Here is a 25,271-nt window from a genome sequence, read left to right as displayed (position 1 = left end):
CACAATGCAACTTCCCGGGTATCACACATTGCAGTCACCATGGCAACAATACTACGGAGATCACGACAGGGGGGTTGGGTGAACCTGTTAAATTAGAACATACATGAGCTTAATAATACCCTGTAAATCCAGGTTGGTTCTTAATTACTTGGACAGGCATGACATACATATCGCATTCCTCCAAGAATCTCATTTAAAGTTGAGCACAAATAGTATACAGACTGGCTTCATCATATTCCTCATTTGCCCTGGGAGTTTCATTATTAAGTGGGGAGACCTCTTCATGGTTACATCCCCACTGGGCTGCCTGGCCATTGTGCAAAACAGTATATATGGCATCCACCGTACTTTAGTCAATACATACGCACCCAATGTAGACAATCCAGACTTCTTTAAGTCAGTGCGGAGAAGACTGCACAACCTGACAGCGCCCGCCATACTTTGGGGTGGGGACATGAACACCTATTTAGATGCTGAGATGGATAGGTCCACCCTCACTGAGAGGCACAACTAAAAAATCGTCCCCATTGTTATACAAGGGAGCATGGAGGTATACGGAGTAGTGGATGCATGGCAACTCCGCCATCCAATCTTAAAGGAGGGTACATTTCTATTGTCGGTACACGGAACATGGTCCCTGATAGAAATGGGTTCTGTAGTTGGCAGTTGGTTTGCACCCTGTCCAATTAGGGGCCCTCACTCTAGTCAGGATAAGGGAGACAAACGCTCAGATAACCCCTGCTCACCGCCTTGGTAGCTTGGCATGAACCAGTCAGACTTATCTCAGAAGCAATGTGTAAAGCATTTGCACATAACACAGTCAAAACATTCCAAAAGGACACCACACCAGTTTTAGAAAAATAGCCAATATTTATGTATATAAAACAAGACCAAAACAATTAAAATCCGACATATAGTAATAAAGATATTCATTTTGCAAGATTAAAATTAAAAATACAGCTCCTTGAAGTTGATAGCTGCACCCACAGCGCCATGATCAACAAAACCAACAGTTTAGGCCGGCCACAGCGTCGTGGGCCAGCTACGGTGTAGGGAAGACCCGCAAACAGTACCTTTGGAATTGTAGGGTGCGATGATCCTCGCAGTGAGCTCCAGAGAGTGGCGTCGCTGTGTCGGTTCCGGAGTCTATGCGGGGGTCATTGGGCCCTTGAAGTCACGCATGTTGCAGGTCGAACTCTGGGGTGATGAAGCCAGGACCACTGGTGTGGATGGCGTTGGGACAGCGGTGTGAAGCGGGACGATGCAACGTGCGGTGCCCACAGGTCACGGTGCAGGCAGCGGCTCAGTGATGGCACCCAGCAGCGCTAGTGAGACCAGGGCTGAGGTGTGAAGTGGGGCAATGCGAGGTGCAGTGTCACCTGGTCATGGTGCATGCAGCGTAGTTGTTGCTGAAGCATTCTCATTGTTAGGCCCAAGTCGTCAGTGCGGCGTGGGACGGCTCCTGCTGGCATCTACGGGTTGCGGTGCAGATAGTGACGTCTGTTGGCGACACTGGAGTAAATGGTGCTGGCGTTGGTGGACCGTGTCTGCGGTGCAGGACGGTTCTTTGTGTATCTCACCAGCGGGTCCACAGGCCACAGTGCAGGCAGCAGCACCAGTGTAAGCAGGAGCAGCGGCGGGGATGCCCATGCTGTGGTGGGAGCAGGCGGTGCCGGAGTACGGGCCCACAGGTTGAGGTGCGAGCAGCTGCTCGGTGAAGTCATCTGAAGATGGCGTAGGTGAGAATAGGGTCGAGGTGCGAAGCAGGACAGTGTGGCTCCACATGGCATGGGCAGCTCATGGTGCAGGCCAGCAGCATCGTTTGATGACATTGCAGTGGTTTTTCTTCTTGAACAGCACAAAACACACAGTTCCCAGTGCTGTATGCAGATAAAACTGAAGTCTTTGATATCCCTGAGACTTCAAACAGGAGGCGAGCTCTGCTCATAGCCCTTGGAGAACTTTGTCAAGCAGGATACACAGCAAAGTTCACCCTTTGCTCTCCTTTCAGGCAGAAGCAGAAACTGCAAGCCAACCCAGCAAAGCAACACAGCAAAGGGGCAGGACTCTTCCTCCAGCTCTTTAGCTCTTCACCTTGACCGGGGTTCCTCTTGATCCAGAAAGATTCTAAAAGTCGGGGTTTTGGGTCCAATACTTATACCCATTTCTGCCTTTGAAGTTGGCAAACTTCAAAAGAAAATCTCAGGTCTTTGCAAGATCCTTCCTTGTCCAGGCCAGGCCCAAATACACATCAGGAGGTTGGAGACTGTATTGCGTGAGGGCAGGCACAGTCCTTTCAGGTGTAAGTGACCACTCTTCCCTCCACTCTAGCTCAGATGGCTGATCAGGATATGCAGGCTACACCCCTTTGTGTCACTGTCTAGAGGAGAGGTGTAAACAGCCCAACTGTCAAACGGACCCAGACGGGGAATCCACAAACAGGAAGAGTCACAGGATGATTTAAGTAAAAAAAATGCCTACTTTCTAAAAGTGGCATTTTCAAACTAACAATCTCAAGACCAACTTCACTAAAAGATGTATTTTACAATTGTGAGTTCAGGGACCCCTAACTCCATAATTCTATCTGCTCTTAAATGGAATCTGCATTTTAAAGTTAATTAAAGGCAGCCCCCATGTTAGGCCTTGCAACAGTGAGGACTGAATTTAGCAGTATTTCATTGTTAGGACATGTAATACACATCAGGACATGTCCCACCTTTCACATACACTGCACCCTGCCCATGGGTCTACCTATGGCCTACCATTGGGGTGCCTTACATGTAGTAAAAGGGAAGGTTTAGGCCTGGCAAGTGGGTACACTTGCCAAGTCCAATTGGCAGATTAAGAACTGCACACACGGACACTGCAGTGGCAGGTCTGAGCCATGTTTACATGGCTACTAATGTGGGTGGCACAACCAGTGCTGCAGGCCAACTAGTAGCATTTGATTTACAGGCCCTGGGCACCTCTAGTGCACTTTACTAGGGACTTAACAGGCCAATCATGGATAAACCAATCACCAATACAATTTACATAGGGAACACTTGCACTTTAGCACTGATCAGCAGTGGTAAAGTGCACAGAGACAATAAACCAGCAAAAATTCCAGTACACCATAAAAAACAGGAGGTCAGAAGACAAAAAGTCAGGGAGACCCGCCAAAAAGCTTCCAGGTCTAAGAGTCCCCATTAGATGACTTGTTAATATCAAAAGAGGCTTGCCTGTGGGTAACGGAGGCTACGCACCTGCCTAAACATTTGTCAGATCACTCCCCTGTGTTACTCCACCTCACGCTGCTGAGCAGGGTCTCTGCACCCTTCATGTGGAAATTCAGACCACTGGGGCTGCTTGATGTGGCATTCCGGGAATGAGTACGGTTGGCAATTATTGACTACTTTGTTACAAACGCGGGGTCTGTGAGTGGAAGGGACTTCTTGTGGGAGGCTTTCAAAGTGATAATCCAAGGTGTCTATATAAGCACACAAGCCAGGGAACATAAGTCAACTCCGAATCAACTTTGCACCATAGAAGCTACGCTACAATCCTTTGAGCGCGATTACAAGACCAGACAACTGCAGGCTACATTTGCCAAAATTCGCAAGCACCTCACAGAATTCCAAGATTTAGCAGAGCAGGAATCATAGTTCGTATAAAACAGCATGTGGCGCGAGTGTATGTTGAGGATGCACCCTGGACATAGCCTAGCAATTAAACTGGGGACACCTGAAGGACAGGAAGACACAGTAAAGATGAAAGAGGCAGAAACCCGGGACTGCTATGATACGCCATCCTTCCTCACGGCATTTCGGAAAAGTTATACTGAGCTTTATAAAACTCAGGCTTTGGCTCCAATCACTGATATAGTGGGGTACCAAGAAAATATTGCCATGGGCTGGCTATCATAGGGTCAATATGAATATCTACAACAGCCAATTACTGTGGAGGATATTAAAGAGACAATATGGTCCCTCCCTAATGGTACGGGCCCCAGGATGGTTGGATTAACTAGGGAATTCTATAAAGAATATGCAGATCAGTCAGCCCCATACTTATTTGCTATGTATGAAGGCGCGCACCATAAACAGACCTTGCCCGATCCGTCTGAGAAGCATTAATAGTGACACTACTGAAACCAGATAAATCCCCAGAATCTTTGAGTCCTACAGACCACTCTCTTTAATAAAAAATAGATGCCAAAATACTAGCAAACATTTTAGCAACTCGCTTATGACTACTGCTACCCTTGCTGGCCCTATTGGACCAATCTGGGTTTATTCCATCTCGTTCCACTGCACATAATTTGCGAACGATATTTGTGTCACTTCCTCAATTAGACCTCTCCATGCAGATGGCGGCCATGTTACTTGAGGCCGCTAAAGCGTTTTAATCTATCGCTTGGAGTATTATGGAACGTGTGGGTGGGTTTGCCAGAGGAATTTCTCTGCGGGTTCCGCTTACTATATACTGCACCAATGGCACGAGTACGTCTAAATGGACACACTTCAAATAGTTTCCCCGTCGGCAGACGTGTGCGACAGGGATGCCCATTGTTGACCGTGTTTGCCATTACGTTAGAACTGTTAGCATGTATTATTTGCGAACGGCACGCTGCCGCAGCACTGCGGTTTAGCCTGTGACCCATAGATATTTCACTCTATGCGAACAACATGGTGATATATGTACGGGACCCTTTGGTGCAACTCTCCCCGGTGATCAGGGAATCGTTTAGATTCGAACACTACTCTGGGCTGTGCATTAACTGGTCTAAATCTATTATACTTCCACTCACACCTCACACCCTGCAATGCCCCCTTGAATTCCCGCTGATGTGGGACAACAACCCGGTAAAGTATCTAGGAGTATGGATACACAGGGATCCTGAAATAGTGATCCGCCACAATTCTGGCACAGAAATCTTGAAGCTGAAAGCCCAGGTATCACGCTGGTCACACTTACCTCTGTCTCTGGCGGATAGCAATATTAATGATGGTGATGTTACCAAAATTTCTATCTATTTACACTGTCCCCATAATCCTGCCCACACATATTTTCAAGAAAATTTGGTCAATACTATTGGCTCTGGTGTGGGCGGGGAAGCAGCCCAGAATTAGTTGGGTTATCCTTACCTTGCAACATGAGAGGGGAGGATTTAATGTACCGGATTTATACCTCTATTACTTATGCGTGCAAGCTGGTATATAGCACATGAATAAATACCACACACAGCAGTGGAACAAGATGACTCTAATCCTGCCCTGTTTCAGGCTTTACTGCCACATAGTCAGGAAGGAATTCCACACATGGAGAGTATCACCGTACAATGTGCCACACATGCCTGGCAGATGCTGGGATGCTCGGTGGAGAAACTTTCGCTATACGTTCCAGCACTCCCCCTGCAATATCATCCTGAAATTTTGACTACACTGGAAGAAAAGGCAACTAAATTGTTCACCAGGCTGGGTTAAAGACGATGAGAAATGCACACTCAAATGACACATATGTGAATTTTGAGGACCTCGTCCCCACCTGGAAGTGCACCCCACTCTTCAGGTTCATTTACTATAGGATTAGAACTGCCATGTGCAAGTTATACCTCCAGTTCCCTGTGGTCCCTCCTACCCCTCATCTCCCAGCAGGTACTGCTTACCAGTGACACATGCAGACATTCATTAACTACACTATATATAGCAGGCAGCTGACTACAGACAGTGCTCGGGGGCTTGGAGTGACACACAGGGAAAAGAAATAGCGGAGGGAAAATTTTATTTTTGCTGTGCACAATTACACACACACTTACCTCCAACTGTAATTTACAAATAACACACTTTACATTTTTACGTCAAATGGATTATACCCCAGTGAAACTTAGTAGGTGTGATTTGCGTCACAACACAACTTGTGTAGACTGTGGGGCTGAGGAGGCTGACTTCCTATACCTCGCCTGCAACTGTACCACTATTCAGGAGTACTGGAAGCAGATCACAGATGCTCTCACTGAGATGATAATGCAACAAATAATGTGTGATCTGACAGTATGCTTGCTAGGTCTAATTCAGAATCTTCAACCAACTCATCAGCGATTTGTATCCATTGCGCTGCTGCTGGCGAAGTGCAATGTGGCTTCTCATTAGGGCAGCAGAACAGAGCTTACCAAGGAGAACTGGTTGACTGATATGACTTATTGCAAGACTCAACTAGAATTATATGTGGAGGAATTACCTAGAGAGTCGAGACCAAAAGAAATATGGGGCCCCTTAATAACATAACTAGTAGCGCATTCTGATGGAAGCAGCTGAGAATGGGGCTATGAGGGGCCTGGAAGCTGTAAAAATGACATGGGACACCGAATAATTAATGTACTTGTATTGTGATTGTAATGTCGTGTACAATCCGAAGGAGGGACCATGGGTAGGTGCATGTCTGGCTCGTAGTTTTTTTACTTGTTATGCATGCTAATGTTGTATACTTAAACGTGAATAAATCATTAAAAAAAACACATAGATCACATGTCAAAATACCTACCAAGAAAAAAAAGCATATGCAAATTAAAATGAGCTGAAATAAGATTTTTAAAAGCTTTTCTTCATTTTAAAATGTATTTTTGTAACATTTGAAAAAATACAAGCAGATAATAATAACTTGAATTCTATGAGAGATAATTTATTGGGAGGATGTCTTTGAAGACAAGGATGACTCAAACCTGCCAATCTTGAAAATAAATCTCAGCTTGGATAGGAAACTGTGGCGAGGGGATGGGGTTTGAGGCCACTGCCCTCGCAAGCCATGTGGACTTCTGATGAGGTATGGCTTTGGGTCAAACACTGCGTAACAACCACTTCACACTTCCTCTTCCCCACCACCCAGAAAGACAAAGAAAAGCTTCTGAGGCTGCTGATGTCCTAGAGAGGTTGTAAAACCCTTGATGGACATCAGGTGGGCAGAGGTCCATACACTCTGTACAGCGAGCAAATTCCATCTCAAGCTGCCTCACATCTTGGGATATCCACTTGTGAGAGTGTGAATTTTCTAATTTGTTTACTAATGATTTTAGTATACTAAATGCTATAATGAATTAACGTGTAAAACGGGTGACTTTTGAAAATGGTCACCACAGTTCATTTTCTGTTCCTAACTGAGCAAAATTCTAACTAAACAGTGTTGTTATTTTCCATGATTCAATGCTTACATAAATGTGCATTCAGTGATTTAATGGATGTGTCCACAGCTACCCCAAGTGAGTTGCTGCATTAGGTCTTACAAGACCATGCTTTAACTGAATGTTGCATAAGCTGAACATTCTATTGTTTGAAAATGTTACTAATATGTGATCTTTTTCTCGAGGACGGAAGTGGAATTTGTTACTGTAAGAGTTTCTGCCTGCGAAGAAAACTTTGGGCGAGATGGAACAATGAAGCTACAGACGAGACGGAAGAGGAAAAGTTACTGTTGAGAAAATGCTCTTTTTAATGTAGTATTGACCTATTTTAGGTGATCAATTTAGTTGTCGATTGGCTGAAGCGAAACCACCCCATGAATTGGCCAATCATAAGCATTTTAGAGATTAGTATAACAACTTGAGTAGGTTTAGTCTTTAGTCAGAAGATGATTGGTCAGGAGAGAGATCAGATGATGAAAGAGAGACTTCCACATGATGTTCGAGTTGCATTAGCAGTGTGGGTATAGCTGTTGTTAGGCCGATTCTTCTGAAGACATATCTGATGGTGTCCCTTTGCTGAAGTAGACCTGCTTGTTGCTGTCAATTCGATAATGTATGCCACTGAAATGTTATATGTGTCTCTTTAGCTTTCCAGGTACCAGCTGCAACTTATAAATTGATTGCTGCATATTAATAATAATTTTGATATTAACCAGAGTTAAAGAGTTTTCTAAATTTGTGTTACTAAATTCTTTTTACATGAAGCCCAACATGATAATGCTAATTTGTGGTTAGTGAGGGTAATAACTTAGAGTGCTCATGGTATATATTGACAACCTTTGAGTCTTGTATTAATGTATACATTGCCATTATTACCAGTTCTGGTATTATTAATAAGTGTATTTCTTTTGGAGATTATTTGTTTGGCTGTTTTGATTAAACTGAGATATATAAGACGTTCTAATCAACCACTATTAATTCTATATGCTTATCATTTGTGCTTGAGAGTTATTTTTGGTGACATTAGCATTGTTAATTTGGGAAATACATTTTATAATTCTTTGTAATAAACTGGTGTGGTTATTGTTTGAAGTTATATATCTTTGATTGTGTTGATTATTTTTGATGTTTACATTACTCATTGATGACATCCCCTCAAATCTATGTTGCTTCGATCAATTGACTTCTAGCGCAGAATCCACTATTCAGTATAAATAATAGGATTCCGTGGCGCTGCAGCACACTCTTCACGAGGACACTGTGTGAACAGAGCCCACATCATATGTTATACTGAAGCACAGAGCAAGTCTGCTGCCTAAATATTTGGGTTTGACGATGACACCTGAGCCAGTAGGATAATAATAAACTGCACAGAAGATGGTGGAATCCATTTACATCTTTTGTCTCCACCAGTACCTCGTTCTGTTGCTGTATGTCATCAGAGAGAAGAGCAAAGAAGCCTCCACCTCCCACTCCAAGAAGCGGACCCTCCTGTGACTAGGGGCCAGAAAGTTTCATTGTAATCCTGACCGTTCTTCTTTGTCTCTTTATTGTGTTTCCCTTTTGTTTTATTTGCAAGGCAAATCATCTACACAGAATATGCACAAATAGGTCTGAAAGGATGCACAGGCTGGCAAGAAGCAAATAGCGTGCTGCATTTGTGTTTGTTTAACAGGAAAAAGTGTTTGTACATTTGTGGTAGACCACCATGTCTGTGATTTCTTTTTTATGAAGCAACCTTTTTTTTAATGCAGCCCGTTTTTCTTAAATGAAAACGTAATGTATTTCAAAAAATAAAATTAAACATTTAAGTTTCATTTTTTAAGAGTAAGCAATCTTCTGTGGCACCACTGCTTGCTCTTAAAAAACACCTGTATCAACATTCACAAAGAGGCAGGGTCCCCCAAGGGACCACTGCCCATTTGCAAATGGTAACCACCTCCTTTGAGGTGTCAGTAAAATATGAAGAGTCTGCAACTCTAATTCGATCGCAAAACATTCACACCTTCCACTGTGAGTCTGTATTTGGAAGGGACACCCTAAAAATGCCCCTTCTAAATTCTGAATCGCTAACACAAAATGAGATTCAGTAAAATGTTACAGAATCACAGTTTGTGCTTTTGTACACTTAAAAAGCATTTTTGAGTTCGCCCGGTTTCAGACTGCAAAAATTCTCTGAACATAAGTACATTGTTCTATATTGTGAAAGACAACTTACCATACATCCACAAACAGCTCGCTCCTTGAGTTGTAATGCTGCCAAATATTTCCATGATATAATTTGGTATATACCCTCACACTTACAGCTACACATATATTGTCTTTAAAAGGCTGTTCTGCAAATGGGTTTCAGACCAGAACCTTTCATATTTCACATTGTTGTGGGTCCATTTGTAGTTCTCTGACTGGGCATGGTGATGGCTTAGCTTAGGTGTGAAGGCATGTGCCTTTTTACCCAGAAAACATGCTCTGAACTAATTTATATTCAATTTAGTTCAGCTTCTTTTAGTGGCAATGTTTTTATTTTCATAATCATTCGCTATTCTGCAAGAGCGTCACTATCCGTGTTATGGATGACATACTTTGCATCAGTCATTTTCCCTCGAGTTCACAAAAACAGAATGCAAGACACACAGGATAATATTTTGTATTGCTGTCATAAGACTATGTAAACAGTTGAATGCTTAGGTTCATACCTGAGTCAGGCTTCTGTGCAAGAACATAAACATCTCCTATAAAACATCTTGTAGGACAAAGGGCATTAGAGGGTGTTCCAGCCAAGATTTTTCATCAATGCGGAGTGCCGGTTTGTGGCCGACCTCAGCCTTTGTGTCTCTGCGGAGCCTAATCTGAAGACAGAAGGCCTGACCTTGTACCAAGGTAATGGGGGTAGGGTGTGCTTCTCATGGACACTGTACGGACAGATTTGGCTTAAATCACCATATTCTCGTTAAGGGGCTAGAGATTAGACTTTTAGGTAGGAATTGTATATTCAGGTCTCTGTAATATGTTGGGCTTGTCCATATTAATATTTCTGACTTGCACAATCCTGATTTTGTTTTTCCTCATTATCCTAATCAATGCAGCTCATGCATTTTATCGTAGATTGCAGCTTTTACAATAAATGTATTGAAAATTATCCTGCATCTCTTTTCTTTCCTATGTGTGTGTGTGTAAGAGAATCATATTGCCATGCGCAATGCTGCCCAAAATCACCTTTACTATTTAGGTTTGGGTGATGTCTTGCTAGAGAGGATTTGGCCGACAGCTGCCAACTGGTGTTGAAGTGACTCAGTCGCCTACAAGCAGAGGTGCTGCTTCCGCAAACCCAAAAGTCTTGTTGTTATACGAGAGTACTTATGACAACATGGGCAGGGAGACCTGATACTACGACTTTTGAAGAGTGAGCAAGTGTTTCAGCTGAATCATAAATGACAGGCACTTAAATGTCTCCTTGCTGAGGTGAGTCTCAGGAACCGTTGTCCCATTGCCATCTTTCTCAAGGCAACTTTTAACAATAGGTTTGCATTTTTTATCTTATTTTAGCTATTTAAGTTTTGGATACTTACTCTTTCACATTTTTACTAAGGTCGGTTACCGATCAGCAGGACGATTACGATTGTGTACACTAAATAATGAATTAGGTGTATTTGTTGACTGTAATCCATACTCTATCAAAACCCTCACAATTCCATGTCATTTTCTACACACATGCATACTTTCTCTGTTCCTTTCCCACAAACACACGTACATCCGCACACAAACACTCTCGACATATTTTACTTGTTTATTTCTTGCGGTTGCATATATCAAAAACTTGGTCCAAGAGTAATAGAGTGTACCAGATTACAAATACATGATAAGCATGGTTCCTGGTCGTGATGGCTTTGGAAATGATGCCTCTGATTTTGAAGATAGCTTGGGTTGGCAAGCAGAGCTAATGGAATTCCATCAGGAGGGGGGAAGATGTGATCATATTTCTCCAGGGCCTGGATGAGGTGTGCTGTGGTCTGTAAGATGCATAGGTTAAGTGATCTACCTAGAATCACACAATGTTGAATGAAGGCTGGGGCTCAACCAGGGACCCAAATCCAAAGTTGTCGGCTCTGCATATTAGAACACAAGTCCTCCATTGCTCACTCACATTCCCTACAACACACTCTCTGCCTTGTTAGATTTTCTTTGCAAAGATATGTATAGTCTTGCAATGCTATTTACTATGGACTTGCAGCACTGGTGAGTGTTGGTACCTTAGTAGTGACTGTGTTTATGGAATGTCAGCTATGAACCAGTACAGAATTGCATGAAGGGGTGAACTCTTCATTTTGAGTTCAAACCAGCAATGTAAAAACCCTCTCATCCCTAGCCCCCCAGCACTTGTGCCATGCCTACAAGTTTGGCTTTATTGTGCTATAGCATTGTCTCTGGTTTTTACATGTCTATGCACACTAAAGCCTATCCTAATGGCTCTTACAATGCTTATTTTAAAGTTAGAAACTAAATAAATCCAACAGAATCTAGGCAAGCTTTTTTTTATGCAACAGCATAATTAAATGAGATGGCGCAGGCCAAAACTGTTTATCTCACTATCATAAAGGAAGTCTAACATGATGCGTGGAATGGATTAAGAAAGCAAAGATGTGGATATGTTCTCGCTGCAAGACATACAAAGAACACATTTACATGATATACAAATTGTAAATTAAGGATGTTATTCTCACCAGAATCCTACCAATCCAACCTGAATTGGAGCACTCATCCATGGAAATCGCTGTAAAATGAAAAATAAAAAAAATAAAAATTACTTTTAACGTTTGGGCTGTATTGTGTCAGACAGACTTTCTGCGAGTTAAGAAATTCTGTAGATTTTGAATTCATAGAAACTAGAAAATCTGATCATTTGGAATTACAAGGAAATAAAATATAAAGCACAAGTTGAACTCTGACACAGGTAAACAATAAAAAATAATAAAAACAGGCGTTTTGCTCAAATAGAAACAGAAACAATACCTTGCAGTGGGCTCATTTCTGTACGCACAACGTTGGGCCCCACAGACCATTCTAAAATTAAGGCGCCATGCATATGAACCACGAAATTACAGCGTTACAGAGGTTATCACATTAGTTGATTCCTTCTAATAACTCACTAATGCGGTACATGGATTCTTGTTCATAGTGACTTTTGTTTTTAGCGTATTGTAACTTAATAACTTAACAAACACTCAAAAAGAAGGGGAAAAAAGGTTGACCATGACAAATTGTAACCCGGTCAGATTAGTAACAGTGCAATATGTAACTTAAGAATAAGTTATTTACCTTCAGTACGCCTTATCTTGTAGAGACAGGATCTAGCTGCAGATTTCTTACTGTAGAATTCTCCACTACGCACCAGTCTGGATCAGGAATTTTTTCCCAGCAGTACCTCTACACGTCGGAAAAAGGTGTCATGCAACTCAATAGCGAAGTCATCCACCGGATATGACGTCAATGGAGCCCATTAAGTACCCTCTCTGACGTGCTGATGTCAGTTTCTTTCGCAACTATATTCTGCACCAAAAACGCAGAGCCACCCATAGAAACTGCCTAGGGAAAGAGTGTGCCAAAAAAGACATCACTTTGTTGATTAATTACGATCTCCCAATGAAGGCATTGTAATGCCTAGAATGGGATCTTGGGAGAATAAGAAAAGTTACCTTGCAGAGCTACCCCTGTAGGGGGAAAAACCCTGTCCTCTGAAATCAGGTTGCAGAGCAGGAAGGATGGGTGGGTCAGTAAGGAATCTGTGGCTAGATCCTGTCTCTACCAGTTATTGCATTATTGAAGGTAAATAACTTGTTCATCTGATAGAGATATCTAGCTGTAGATGCCTGATCTTGGTAGGTGCTTCTGCAGACCAATTTCAAACAAGAAAGTCCTGCAGGGCCGAATGCGCAAAATGCCAGTCACAATGGACCTGATTTTCCAGACAGTAATGTTTGATAAACATGTGCAGGGAAGCCCATGTTGCTGCCGGGCAGATAACCAGAACCGCAACTCTACATTCTAATGCAGTGATTGCAGATCTGGCTCTGGTAGAATAAGTACACAAATCCTCAGAGGGATGCTTCTTCGCCAGTGCGTAGCAGATTTTAAAGCAGATCATGACTGACCCAATGGAAAGTCACTGACTAGAATAAGCCAGTCTAGAAAAAGAGAAAAGAGACTGGATGCTCTTAGGAATTTAGTAAAAACATATTCCACACCACAAGAACTGTCGGAAGGGCCACAGGCAAGCAAAGACATAAGGCAATGAAAAGCATAGGAACAGTGTTACCATGGGGGCCGGAGACAACAGGCACTGCCACCCAGCTATAGCTGTTTGCCATAGAAAGCCATTATTTTAGCCAAATCCGGTCTTTAAAAGCACTGATAAAAGGGAGGAAACCCAAGAACCCAGCTGTGATGGAGAAAGCATTGAACAATGCTTAATTAGAAATATGGCGAAGTCCTCTGAAAAAAAGTGCCCGAGCTAATGTTAACACCTCCAAGACCATCTGTAATGTATAACGCACATAGGAGAAGAAGGAAAATAATTGGCTATGTAAAGACAAAAAGGAAAATGTCACTTACCCAGTGTACATTTGTTCGTGACATGTTCCGCTGCAGATTCACATGGTATGCACAGGTCCTGCCATCTAGTGTTGGGCTGGGAGTGCTACAAGTTGTTTTTCTTCGAAGAAGTCTTTTCGAGTCACAGGACCGAATGACTCCTTCTTTTCGGCTCCATTGTGCGTGGGTATCGACTCCATCCTAGATTGTTTTTCCGCAGAGGGTAAGGTAGGAGTGATAGAGTGTAAAGAAAGAGATGTCCATGCAATGGAATAGAGATGTATACACATATGTACATATTTAAATGTAACTTAAACGGCTAGAGGCTCCTGGGGAGGAGGGAAGGCACATGTGAATCTGCAGCGGAACATGCCACGAACAGATGTACACTGGGTAAGTGACATTTTCCGTTCGATGGCATGTGTATCTGCAGATACACATGCTATGCATAGACTACAAAGCAGTTCTCCTCCCCTAAGCGGTGGTCGGCCTGTAGGAGTTGAAGTTGTTTGAAATAGTGTTCTTAGTATAGCCTGTCCTACTGTTGCTTGTTGTGTTGCTAACACATCTACACAGTAATGCTTGGTAAAAGTATGGGGTGTTGACCAAGTGGCTGCTTTACAGATTTCTGTCATTGGTATATTTCCTAGAATTGCCATTGTTGCTGCCTTTTTTCCTAGTGGAATGGGCTTTTGGTGTTATTAACAGCTGTCTTTTAGCCTTTAGGTAACAAGTTTGGATACATTTCACTATCCATCTGGCAATGCCTTGTTTTGATATAGGATTACCAGTATGGGGTTTTTGGAATGCGACAAACAGCTGTTTAGTCTTTCTGAATGATTTTGTTCTGTCAATGTAATACATTAAAGCTCTTTTAATATCTAATGTATCTAGTGCTCTCTCTGCCACTGAGTCTGGCTGTGGGAAGACTGGAAGTTCCACTGTTTGATTTAAATGAAACGGTGAGATGACTTTAGGTAGGAATTTAGGATTTGTGCGAAGTACTACCTTATGTTTGTGTACCTGTATAAAGGGTTGTTCAATAGTGAATGCTTGTATTTCAATAACTCTTCGTAATGAAGTGATTGCCACTAGGAATGCTACTTTCCATGTTAGGAATTGAATTTGACAGGAGTGCATGGGTTCAAAGGGTGGATCCATGAGTCGTGTGAGTACAATATTAAGATTCCATGAAGGTACTGGTGGCGTTTTTGGAGGTATGATACGTTTTGGACCCTCCATGAAAGCTTTGATGACAGGCACTCTAAATAGAGATTTGTTTTGTATATTTTGCAAATAAGCAGAAATTGCTGTGAGATGCATTTTAATGGATAAAAAAGCTAAATTTGCTTTTTGTAGATGAAGTAAATAACCTACGATGTCTTGTATGGTTGCGTCCAGGGGTGTTATGTGTTTGGCTTGGCAGTAGAAAATAAATCTTTTCCATTTGTTTGCATAACACTGCCTGGTGGTAGGTTTTCTTGCTTGTTTAATCACTTCCATGCATTCTGGTGGAAGATGTAGATATCCAAACTCTAAGATTTCAGGAGCCAGATTGCCAGATTGAGTATTGCTGGATTGGGGTGCCTGATCTGTTGTTTGTTTTGTGTCAACAGGTCCGGCTTGTTTAGAAGGTTGATGTGTGGTACTAGTGACAAGTCTAGCAATGTGGTGTACCATGGTTGACGTGCCCACGTTGGTGCTATGAGTATGAGTTTGAGTTTGTTTTGACATAGTTTGTTGACCAGAAATGGAATGAGTGGAGAGGGGGAAAAGCGTAAGCAAATATCCCTGACCAGTTGATCCATAGAGCATTGCCCTTGGATCGAGGGTGTGGGTACCTGGATGCAAAGTTTTGCCATTTTGCATTGTGGTTGGTGGCTAACAAATCTATGTCTGGTGTTCCCCACTGGCGAAAGTATTTGTGAAGCACTTGGGGGTGAATTTCCCACTCGTGTGTATGTTGATGATCTCGGCTAAGGCCGTCTGCTAATTGATTGTGAAAACCTGGAATATATTGAGCTACCAGGTGTATGTTGTTGTGAATTGCCCAATGCCAAATTGTTTGTGCTAGAAGGCAAATTTGTGATGAGTGGGTTCCTCCTGGTTTGTTTACGTAGTACTTTGTTGTCATACTGTCTGTTCTGATAAGAATGTGTTTGTGAACAAGATGTTGAAAAGTGCTAGGGATACTGCTAGCAGTTCTAAGTGATTTGTGTGAAGTTGTTTTTGTTTGTTGTCCCGTTGTCCCGTTGTCCCTGAATGTTGTGATTGTTGAGATGTGCTCCCCATCCAATCATTGATGCATCTGTTGTAAGAATGGCGTGAGGCACAGGGTCTTGATATGGCCGCCCTTTGTTTAAATTTGTGGGATTCCACCACTGAAGTGATATGTGTTTTGGCGGTCTATCAACACTAGATCTTGAAGATGACCATGTGCCTGCGACCATTGTTTTGCAAGGCACTGTTGTAAGGGCTGCAGGTTTAATCTTGCGTTTGGGACAATGGCGATGCATGATGCCATCATGCCTAGCAGTTTCATGACAAATTTGACAGTGTACTCTTGGTTTGGCTGGGTTTTTGGCAATATGCCGTGGAACCATTGCACCCTTTGTGGACTTGGGCTTGCAAGTGCTCTTTGGGTGTTTAATGTGGCTCCTAAATACTGATGAATTTGTGCTGGTAGTAGGTGCGATTTTTGGTAATTTATTGAGAACCCTAGTGTGTGTAGGGTGTTTATTACATAACGTGTATGATGTTGGCACTGTTTTTGAGTGTTGGCTTTTATTATCCAGTCGTCGAGATATGGAAAGACATGTATATGTTGTCTCCTTATGTATGCTGCGACTACGGCAAGGCATTTTGTAAATACTCTGGGAGCTGTTGTTATCCCGAAAGGTAACATTTTGAACTGGTAATGTTTTCCTTGTATTACAAATCTGAGATATTTTCTGTGAACTGGATGGAAGGGTATGTGAAAATACACATCTTTTAGATCCAGTGTTGCCATAAAATCTTGCTGTTGTAGCAGTGGGAATACATCATGTAGTGTTACCATGTGAAAGTGTTCTGATCGGATGTAGAGATTGAGAGTCCTGAAATCTAGTATTGGTCACAATGTTTTGTCCTTTTTGGGAATGAGGAAATACAGGGAGTAAACCCCTGTTCCTCTGATGATGTGGCACAAGTTCTATGGCTTGTTTGAGTAATAGTGCCTGTACTTCTGTTTGCAACATTGAAATGTGTTGAGATGGAAGTTTGTGCGTTTTTGGGGGAATGTCTGGAGGAGTTTGTGTGAACTCTATGCAGTAACCATGTTGGATAATGGATAACACCCAATTGTCTGTTGTGATGGGTAACCAGTGGGTGTGGAACTTTTGCAGTCCTCCTCCAACAGGGGAAGTGTGGTGAGGGAAGATGGAGGTAAAGTCACCGTTTGGTTTTTCCTCTAGATCTGGGAAATTGTCCTGTGTAGGTTCCCTGAAACCCCCCTCTCTGGTATTGCGTCTGGGTTTGGCTTGTAAGGTAGATGGCTCAGATGGTTGGGGTCTAAAGCCTCCCCTATATTGAGACTTTCAAAATGAGCCTCTGTATTGGGATGAATAAAGCGCCCCCATAGCTTTGGCAGTGTCGGCGTCTTTTTTCATTTTGTCATTGGCTGTATCAACTTGTGTGCCGAATAGTTGTTGCTCGTTAAAAGGCATGTTGAGGACAGCCTGCTGGATTTCAGGTTTAAATCCTAAGCCATTTGTGTCGCCTAATGGTGACAGCCGTATTGATAGTTCTTGCGGCTGTATCTGCGGAGTCTAACGCTGACCTGATCTGGTTGTTTGTGATTGCTTGTCCCTCTTCTACTATCTGCTGGACTCTCTTCTGTTGGTCCTTGGGGAGATGCTGAATAATGTCTTTCATCTCATCCCAATGAGCCCTGTCATATCTGGCCATTAGGGCCTGCGAATTGGCTATACGCCATTGATTAGCTGCCTGTGATGCCACCCTTTTACCTGCAGCATCGAATTTCTTACTTTCCTTATCTGGAGGGGGTGCGTCCCCAGAGGACTGGGAGTTAGCCCTTTTCCTTGCTGCGGTGACCACTACGGAATCTGGGGGTAGCTGTTGTGTAATAAAAATTGGGTCTGAGGGTAGTGGCTTATATTTCTTTTCTACCCTTGGAGTTACAGCTCTTGCCTTAACTGGTTCCTGGAAGATTTGATGTGCATGTTTTAACATGCCAGGAAGCATGGGTAGACTCTGGTAGGTGGCATGAGTTGAGGACAATGTGTTAAATAAGAAGTCATCGTCAAGAGGGTCTGTGTGCACGGCCACGTTGTGAAATGCAGCTGTCCTGGCTAGAACCTGTGTATATGAGGTGCTATCCTCAGGGGGTGATGGCTTTGATGGCTAGGAATCTGTACTATTGTCTGAAACTGGATCATCAGAGAGGTCCCATGGATCAGTGTCATCTTGTTGTGATTGTACAGTGTGTGATGGAGACTGTGCAGTGGGGGTAGCAGGCGGGGAGACAGGTGAGGAGAATGAGGAGGAGACTGGTGAGGTGAAAACTGAGAAGGCGGAGATTTTTCTCTTGGTTTTGGCACTTTAGCCAGTGGCTGATCAGTGTCCAAACGTCAATGGAAGGCCACTTTCCTCTTTGTTCTTAGAGGAGGTGCAGGGAGGATTTTGCCAGTGTCTTTATGGATTTGTATTCTGGCCTGTTTCTCATCAAAATCCTCCATTTGTGTCAGTTCCTCAGGATATGTATGGCTTTCTTTTAATTGCTTTGAAAGTCCATGCTTCTCAGTGTATGTATGCTTTTTTGGCTCCAAAGCCGGCTTTTTCGGGATCGAAGGGCCTGAAGTACTTTTGGCCTCGGCTCCGAGAGTGACTTTCGGGGCTTCGACTCGATGGGTCGGTGTCTTATAATTTTGGAGCCTGTGCCTCATCTCGAGTCCGAAGGCTTTGTTGTTGGCGTGGTCTTTCTCAGTGCCGAAGATGTTGCTTTGTCACCGGTAGTTTTCTTACGGTTAGAGCCATCGCCTTCTGGCAGTGGCGTCCCCGAGGCCTTGTATTTGGGCTTGGATTGGGTCGGGGCAAGCGTACTCACGTGCTGGCCCGCTGTTATTGGTCGGTCGATGTCGGACTCTTGTTCGGAATCGGACCCCCGAACGGAGACGGCGGTGTGGACCTTCTCCTCCTCTTCTGTGTCGAGGCGTTCAGTACTTCTGGATGCCATCTCTAACCTTCGCGCTCTTCGGTCTCTCAGAGTCTTTTTCTAGCGGAAGGATCTACAGGCCTCGCAGGTATCCTCTCGATGATCCGGAGATAAACACAGGTTACAAACCAGATGTTGGTCGGTGTAGGGATACTTGGTGTGGCACGATGGCAGAATTTAAACGGGGTCCGGTCCATGAGGCTTTGGTGATACTTTTGGTGGGGCCGACCAGGCCCAAGTTGGGCGCGGGTGCCCCGAAGGTCAAGTAGAGATCTGTATCCGCCGATACCGAGGTGTCGATGATGGATGATACTCGATCGAAAACAATACCGACGAATTTAGAGAGTTTGTAATATTTTTCTAACTCGAACAACCGGATTGAAAACAAACACGTCCGAACCCGATGGCGGAAAGAAAACAATCTAAGATGCAGTCGATGCCCATCCGCAATGGAGCCGAAAAGGAGGAGTCACTCTGTCCCGTGACTTTAAAAGACTTCTTCGAAGAAAAACAACTTGTAACACTCCAAGCCCAACACTAGATGGCAGGACCTGTGCATAAGCATATGTATCTGCAGCTACATATGCCATCAAACAAACACACACATATATATATCTATATACATACATATATATATCTATATACATATAGATATATATATATCTCCATATTGGCTACAGTCAGAAGCAGTCACTAAAATGATGCCAAATATATATGTGGCCAGAGCCGAGTAATCAGCAAGATAGTACTAATATAAGAGGATGGAAAGTGTGTAGAACATCACACACCCCAATAAAGCAAAGGCTTGACTAAGTAGCCCACAATCCAGTAGCTGATATCATGAGCTTAAAAGATGAGAGCAGGTGCGCAAAGACCTTGCTAGTATAGAAACAACAAGGCCACGACTTGGACCTACAAGGAAGTCAAGGTTAAATAGAAGCAAACACAGAAGGCCTAGAACAGGTATTCAGTATCAACACCCAACGTTAAGTGATGTCAGACAGAAGGGTACCTGACTGAAGTAAAGAACGAAAGGTCAAGTACATAGTCGTCTAGGGACAAAACCCCACAAAGTGGAAATCCGCAAACAACGTAGTAAAAGCCAAATCAACGGAAGGAGTTGCAACCTACAGAAGAGCAAAAAATATTGGTTATAGGAAAAAATGTTCAGAAAGGAAATAGGAGACATTAAACTCAAAGGAAGGTGTAAGACAAAGCATGTTGACCGCCTTCATTATAGTAATGTACATAGGCATCTTCAGAAGGAAGTAAGGTACGCAGCAAAAGAGGAACAGTCCCTTGTGAAGTAAGGAACCTTAACAATAACGCAGTCATGTTACATCTATCCCCAGAGGGCTAGAATTAGCAGAAACAGAAAATGCTTTTTTCCAGCAAACATAAGGAGTTGTCAGTTTTCAATCTACGGAGGATACAATGGTGTTCTGCCGCAATAAAGAGGTGTGTTAACCCTTAATTGACAAATGATAATTTTCTATGACTTTTGAGCTCAAATGCCCACTCACCAGTGCTGTAAACCTGGAGAACAAAGTGCTTAAACTCATCAAAAGCTCTTTCAATGTGTGAGTACATTATTTGTTGTGGGTGGAGAGTTAAAGAAAACGGCCCCTGAAGAAGCAATGCAGATACAGGTTTCTAAAACATTTGAGGAGGGACCCATAATGAATTGAAGGATGGAAAACATTGGTGGAGAAACTCTAGAAGTACTTAATGATAATTGGCAAGTGTTAGAAATTGGTTTGTCAGATGACTGGGGTATGAGCCCTGATAAAATAGCAATCACAATTCTTCTCAGGGTGAGGTGGAACCCAACCCTAAACTAACCTGTGCTCAACCTTCCCGTAGCTTGGCACAGAACAGTCAGGCTTAACTTACAAGTAATATGTAAAGTATTTGTGCAACACTTCAAACAGTAATAAAGTGAAAACAATACACAAAAAGGATCCCAAACCAAGTTAAACAAATAGCACTTTCCTTATTAAGTAAAATAAGATTAAAATACCAAAAGCCCAATCAGCATAATCTGAGCTATGCAATTACAAAGATTTTAGTGAAAATAGCAGCAGCTCTGGATATCTGGCTGTGACAAAGTCACAAGTTCAGGCCAACCACGGTGGAGTGCACCGTGGCTACAGGGACCCAGTTAGGCCCACTAAAGTACCTTAAATCCTGGCTTATGGAGTGGTGCGAGGATCTACGTCGAAGATGCAGTCCAAGCAATGTGCTGATTCTGAGGAGCTGTGAGGCAGAGTCCGGCATCATCGTCTATGCTGTCGTCAATGAGGGCCGGTGCCGACAATGTATCACACAGCAGCAGTTCTGATGGGCTGCGATATTGGCCTTTGTGATGAGTTCAATCCACGCAGCAGCAATGCATCAATTCTGCTCTGGTTTGCACCTCACAGCAGAGATGTGTTCGTTAGGCTGGATCTCAGAGGCTGGCAGACCACCTTAAGCCCACTTCCAAGGGACCAGGGTTGGCACCACTTGGCAGAGTAGACTCGCAGATGGCAGCATCTAGGTGCAAGGATGTTGGAAAACCTGTTGTGTCCTTCAGGCTTCAGATTAAGGTCAGCCAACTAGCCCTTGGAGTCATTCTGTGGTACTGGTTTCAAGACATGTAGGTCCAGTCCATCTCACCAGGTAACAGGATAGCAGGGCAGTAGGTCAGCAGTGGCAGTCCTGTCAGCAGCACAGCAGTCCTTTTTCCCTGGCAGAGTATCCACAGGTCTAGAAGCGTACTGAAGAGTTGGTGTCCGAGGTCCAGTACTTATGCCCAGTGGTGCCTTTGAAGTGGAGAGAAGCTTCTAGAAGCAGGCCTTTTTGGAGTGAACAGGTGCCCTTTCTTCATGGCCCTGGCTCCAGACTAACTACTGGGGTATGCAGCCCTATGTGAGGAGGCAGGACACAGCCTATTGAAGTGTGAGTAGAAATGGGCCCAGCTCCTCCATCCTATCCTGCTAGAGATGCATCCTGCAATCTGAGCTGTCCAGGGCCTACCATAGTGGTAACTAATATGTACTAAAAAGTAAGGTTTGGACCTGGCAAAAGGTTTATTTTGCCAGGTCGAAATGGCAGTTTGAAACTGCACACACAGGCTGCAATGGCAGGCATGAGACATATTTAAAAGGTTACTTAAGTGGGTGGCACAATCAGTGCTGCAGGCCCACTGGTAATATTTACTTTACATACCCTGGCTAAAGGCAGAATTACTTTACAAGGGAATTACAAGTAAATTAAATATGACAATTGGGTGTAAGTCAATGTTACCGTGTTTAAAGAAGCAAACCCAGGCACTTTAGCTGTGGTAAAGTGTGCAGGGTCCTAAGGCCAGTAAAAACGAAGTCAGCAAACAGGAGGGTAGAAGACAAAACATTAGGGAGAAAACTGTGCAAAGGGAGCCAGTTCTAACAGTAAGAAACATCACTACAAAAGAAAATTATACTTTCCTGACTACAGTGATATCTTGGAATTACGGTTTGGCTGTATTAAGTAAAAAGAGGACAAAACATTGAATGTAATTCAGAAGGTTAGCCTTTAGTAGAAAGATGTTCAAACATCTGTCTGAAGTGAAAGTTTATTAAGCTATTGTATGTATGATTCTAGATAACAATGGTTCTCTAATCCACTTGGAGTGCTTAGGTTTAGTTTACCTCTGCAGATGTGGATGCAGAAAACCCCCTTGTGTTTCAACACTTCCCACCTCTTGTCCTGTAGGAAGGCATTTTAAAGATTTGTTTATTTGACGCTGAAGCCTGCATATTTACTTTTTCCGCAAATGATACCCACTTCAAATGTGTACAGCAACAAATTATTATTTTGCTCCACAAATAGAAATATGGTGCTCTGCCAAAATTAATCTCTTTTTAACCTCGAGAAACAGTAAAATAAACACTGACTTTTCTACACTATTTTTCATTTTTTATAAGTGTATTCAATATTAACTTGTTTTGAGTTTTCAGTGCTTGTAATTTAAAAAAAAATAAGCAAACCCAATGGGAAAACTCAAAATCCTCCCTCTTTCAGAAAGCAAGATAAGATTCTCTATTTATCAAGGGGTACTTTGTGTACAGTAGCAATTGAGTTCTTCAAACAGTGAAGGTAAATTGGAAACACAGAAACTAGAAACAAGATTTAAATATTTAACTATTTTGTGGTAATCTAGGACTGTATTTATATGAATGAAGGAATGTAGAGTGGAGGGACATTCTAGCTCAGTAATGACATGTTGGCTGTGTTTTATGAGTCCAGTTAAAGCCGGACCTAGATATTGCCTGGCCTATGGATGGGATGCTCTGTAATAAAGACTGTACTTCTACCTCAAGCTGATTTTGACACTCTATTACACTGACGAGTGGCCAAGAGCATCCTAATATTTACAAAACCTCTGAAAGCTAAAATGTATTTTATTAAAATAATTTTCCTGATCTGCTGCTTCTACATCAGAAGTTATGATTCTGAGGATTTACCTTTCTTCAACAGAACATCAACCAAGCGCATCTCTACTGGTATGGATATTATTTTGTGTAATTAACAGCATTATCCAAGGCGGTTGGCAGTTGGAGTACATGTGCTGGAGCGGCAGTGTGTGTATCCAGACAGCCGGTGTGCAGCACATGAATGAGAGCCTTTAGAGTGAAGAATGCCGCTGCTATGAGGAACTGTACACATCCACCCACTAATGTGCTGTCTCGTGCAGCACATTGAGCGCTCTCCTGTGCTCTATTTCAAGTTTGCGGCGTTGGTGGCAGATTAGACTTCCCAATGTTACCTCTCGAGCTGAAGCTCACTCTATTGAGGCCAACTTTCCTCACGAAACCGATGCTGCATTCTGTTTTAAAACACAAGGCTGATTCCTACTAGAAACAATGTGAGTCAAGTTGTGGGCCATTTTGAGGCTGGCAAGAATATCATAGAAGGAGACTGCTGTTACGTTTCATTGCTACAGCTAAGTTTGGAAACTAAACACTGTGACAGGCACACCTTCAAAAACTGCAGCAGCATGTTGCAGTGCGATGGCGACAGGCATGTCTTGAAGCGCCCGTTAAGGATTTATTGTTAACAGTCCTTTACTGTGCATTTGCATTGTAAATGAGATAGGCATCCCTTGTAGTGCCTGTGCTGGAATTATTTATAATGGTGATTTATACGCCTTCATGTTCATTGCGCAGATGTTTCTAGATGTTTCCTGTTACACACAATTCTAGGTTATAGGCATACCACTGAAGAAGGAAACAACTTTATGACAAGCAACATTTTTTTTTGTTTCTGCATAAGCATGTTTTCCTTCTGTTTTCCTTAGCATGGATTTTCTCTTTGTTTTCTTTTCCTCAAGATCTAAATGGGTTGAAGTTTGAGATTTTCTAATGATACAATTTGTTCTGCAGTTTCATCATACAGAAAGTTGTCCCTCCACCATTTTTCCTTACTACACCTGGTGAGCCACCAGTTCAGTGGTTTATGTGGAAAAAAGACATTTATGCACTATGCTAGGATGTGTGGGTCTAATCTCACAAAGAAAGGAAGACTTCCTCATAGTTGCACTGTTTAGGGTGTGAGGGACAAGAGGTATTTGAAAATATTCCAGATTTAGGAAGTGAAGATCAATGAATGCATAAAGAAATAAAACTTACACTACTTGCTTAAAATTAGCACAATACTTAAGAGGTATCATTTTGGTATGAAGGAAAAGAAGTCAAGTGAGAGTATGGAAGAATATGTAACATGTTTAAAAAATTAACATCCACCTGTAAACTTGGTGCCACTCTTGAGGAATGCATCAGGGATTAATTTATGTTGAGATGCCGTAGCAATAAGTTCAGGCAAGAGTTATGGGCGAAGGATGATCCAACGTTACATGGTTATTTTTATTGCGAATACAGCACATCTTAGCCTGTGTGAAAAAATTAAAGAAAAGCAAAAAAAAATCTGTGAGTAAAGTGGAGGTGAAAAAGAGAGTAAAGGCAAAGGCATACTTTTTCAGCAACCTAAATTCAAGAGTGTGTGCTTTCTGATGTGGGAATCCGGGGAATTTTGCCTCGCTTAAAAAAGTCCTGGAGTGAATGCCAAATGCAAAGCTTGCAATAGGAAGGTTTTTCTAAATGTTGCCATTCCTCTAAAAGCAATGTTCAGGAATCATTAAAGTTGACTGTTGATTGCATATAGTCTGTATACACCAAAGATAGAAAAAAGAAACATTCCAAGGACCATGTTGGGATTGAAGGTTTAGATGGTGAGACTGTTTGATTCTGGGACTTGGCTTACTCTGATTTTGGATGAAGTATTCGACAAAGAGCT

General features: G+C 42.7%; 1 protein-coding gene across 4 annotated transcripts in view; it reads right to left on the bottom strand.

The window, feature by feature from the left end:
• Window positions 1-25,271, bottom strand: part of LOC138304529 (sideroflexin-1) — a 227,778-nt gene that overhangs the window by 29,667 nt on the left and 172,840 nt on the right. For all 4 annotated transcript variants that reach the window (XM_069244665.1, XM_069244667.1, XM_069244664.1 and 1 more), the window contains one exon: window positions 11,878-11,927. In XM_069244665.1, the coding sequence (XP_069100766.1) occupies window positions 11,878-11,927 (50 nt within the window). The remainder of the gene's footprint in view (window positions 1-11,877; window positions 11,928-25,271) is intronic.

The sequence above is a fragment of the Pleurodeles waltl genome, chromosome 7 (assembly GCF_031143425.1).
Source record: "Pleurodeles waltl isolate 20211129_DDA chromosome 7, aPleWal1.hap1.20221129, whole genome shotgun sequence".
Lineage (NCBI taxonomy): Eukaryota > Metazoa > Chordata > Amphibia > Caudata > Salamandridae > Pleurodeles > Pleurodeles waltl.
Note: the sequence above shows the minus strand (reverse complement) of the source record. Positions and strands in the feature narration are given on the sequence as shown.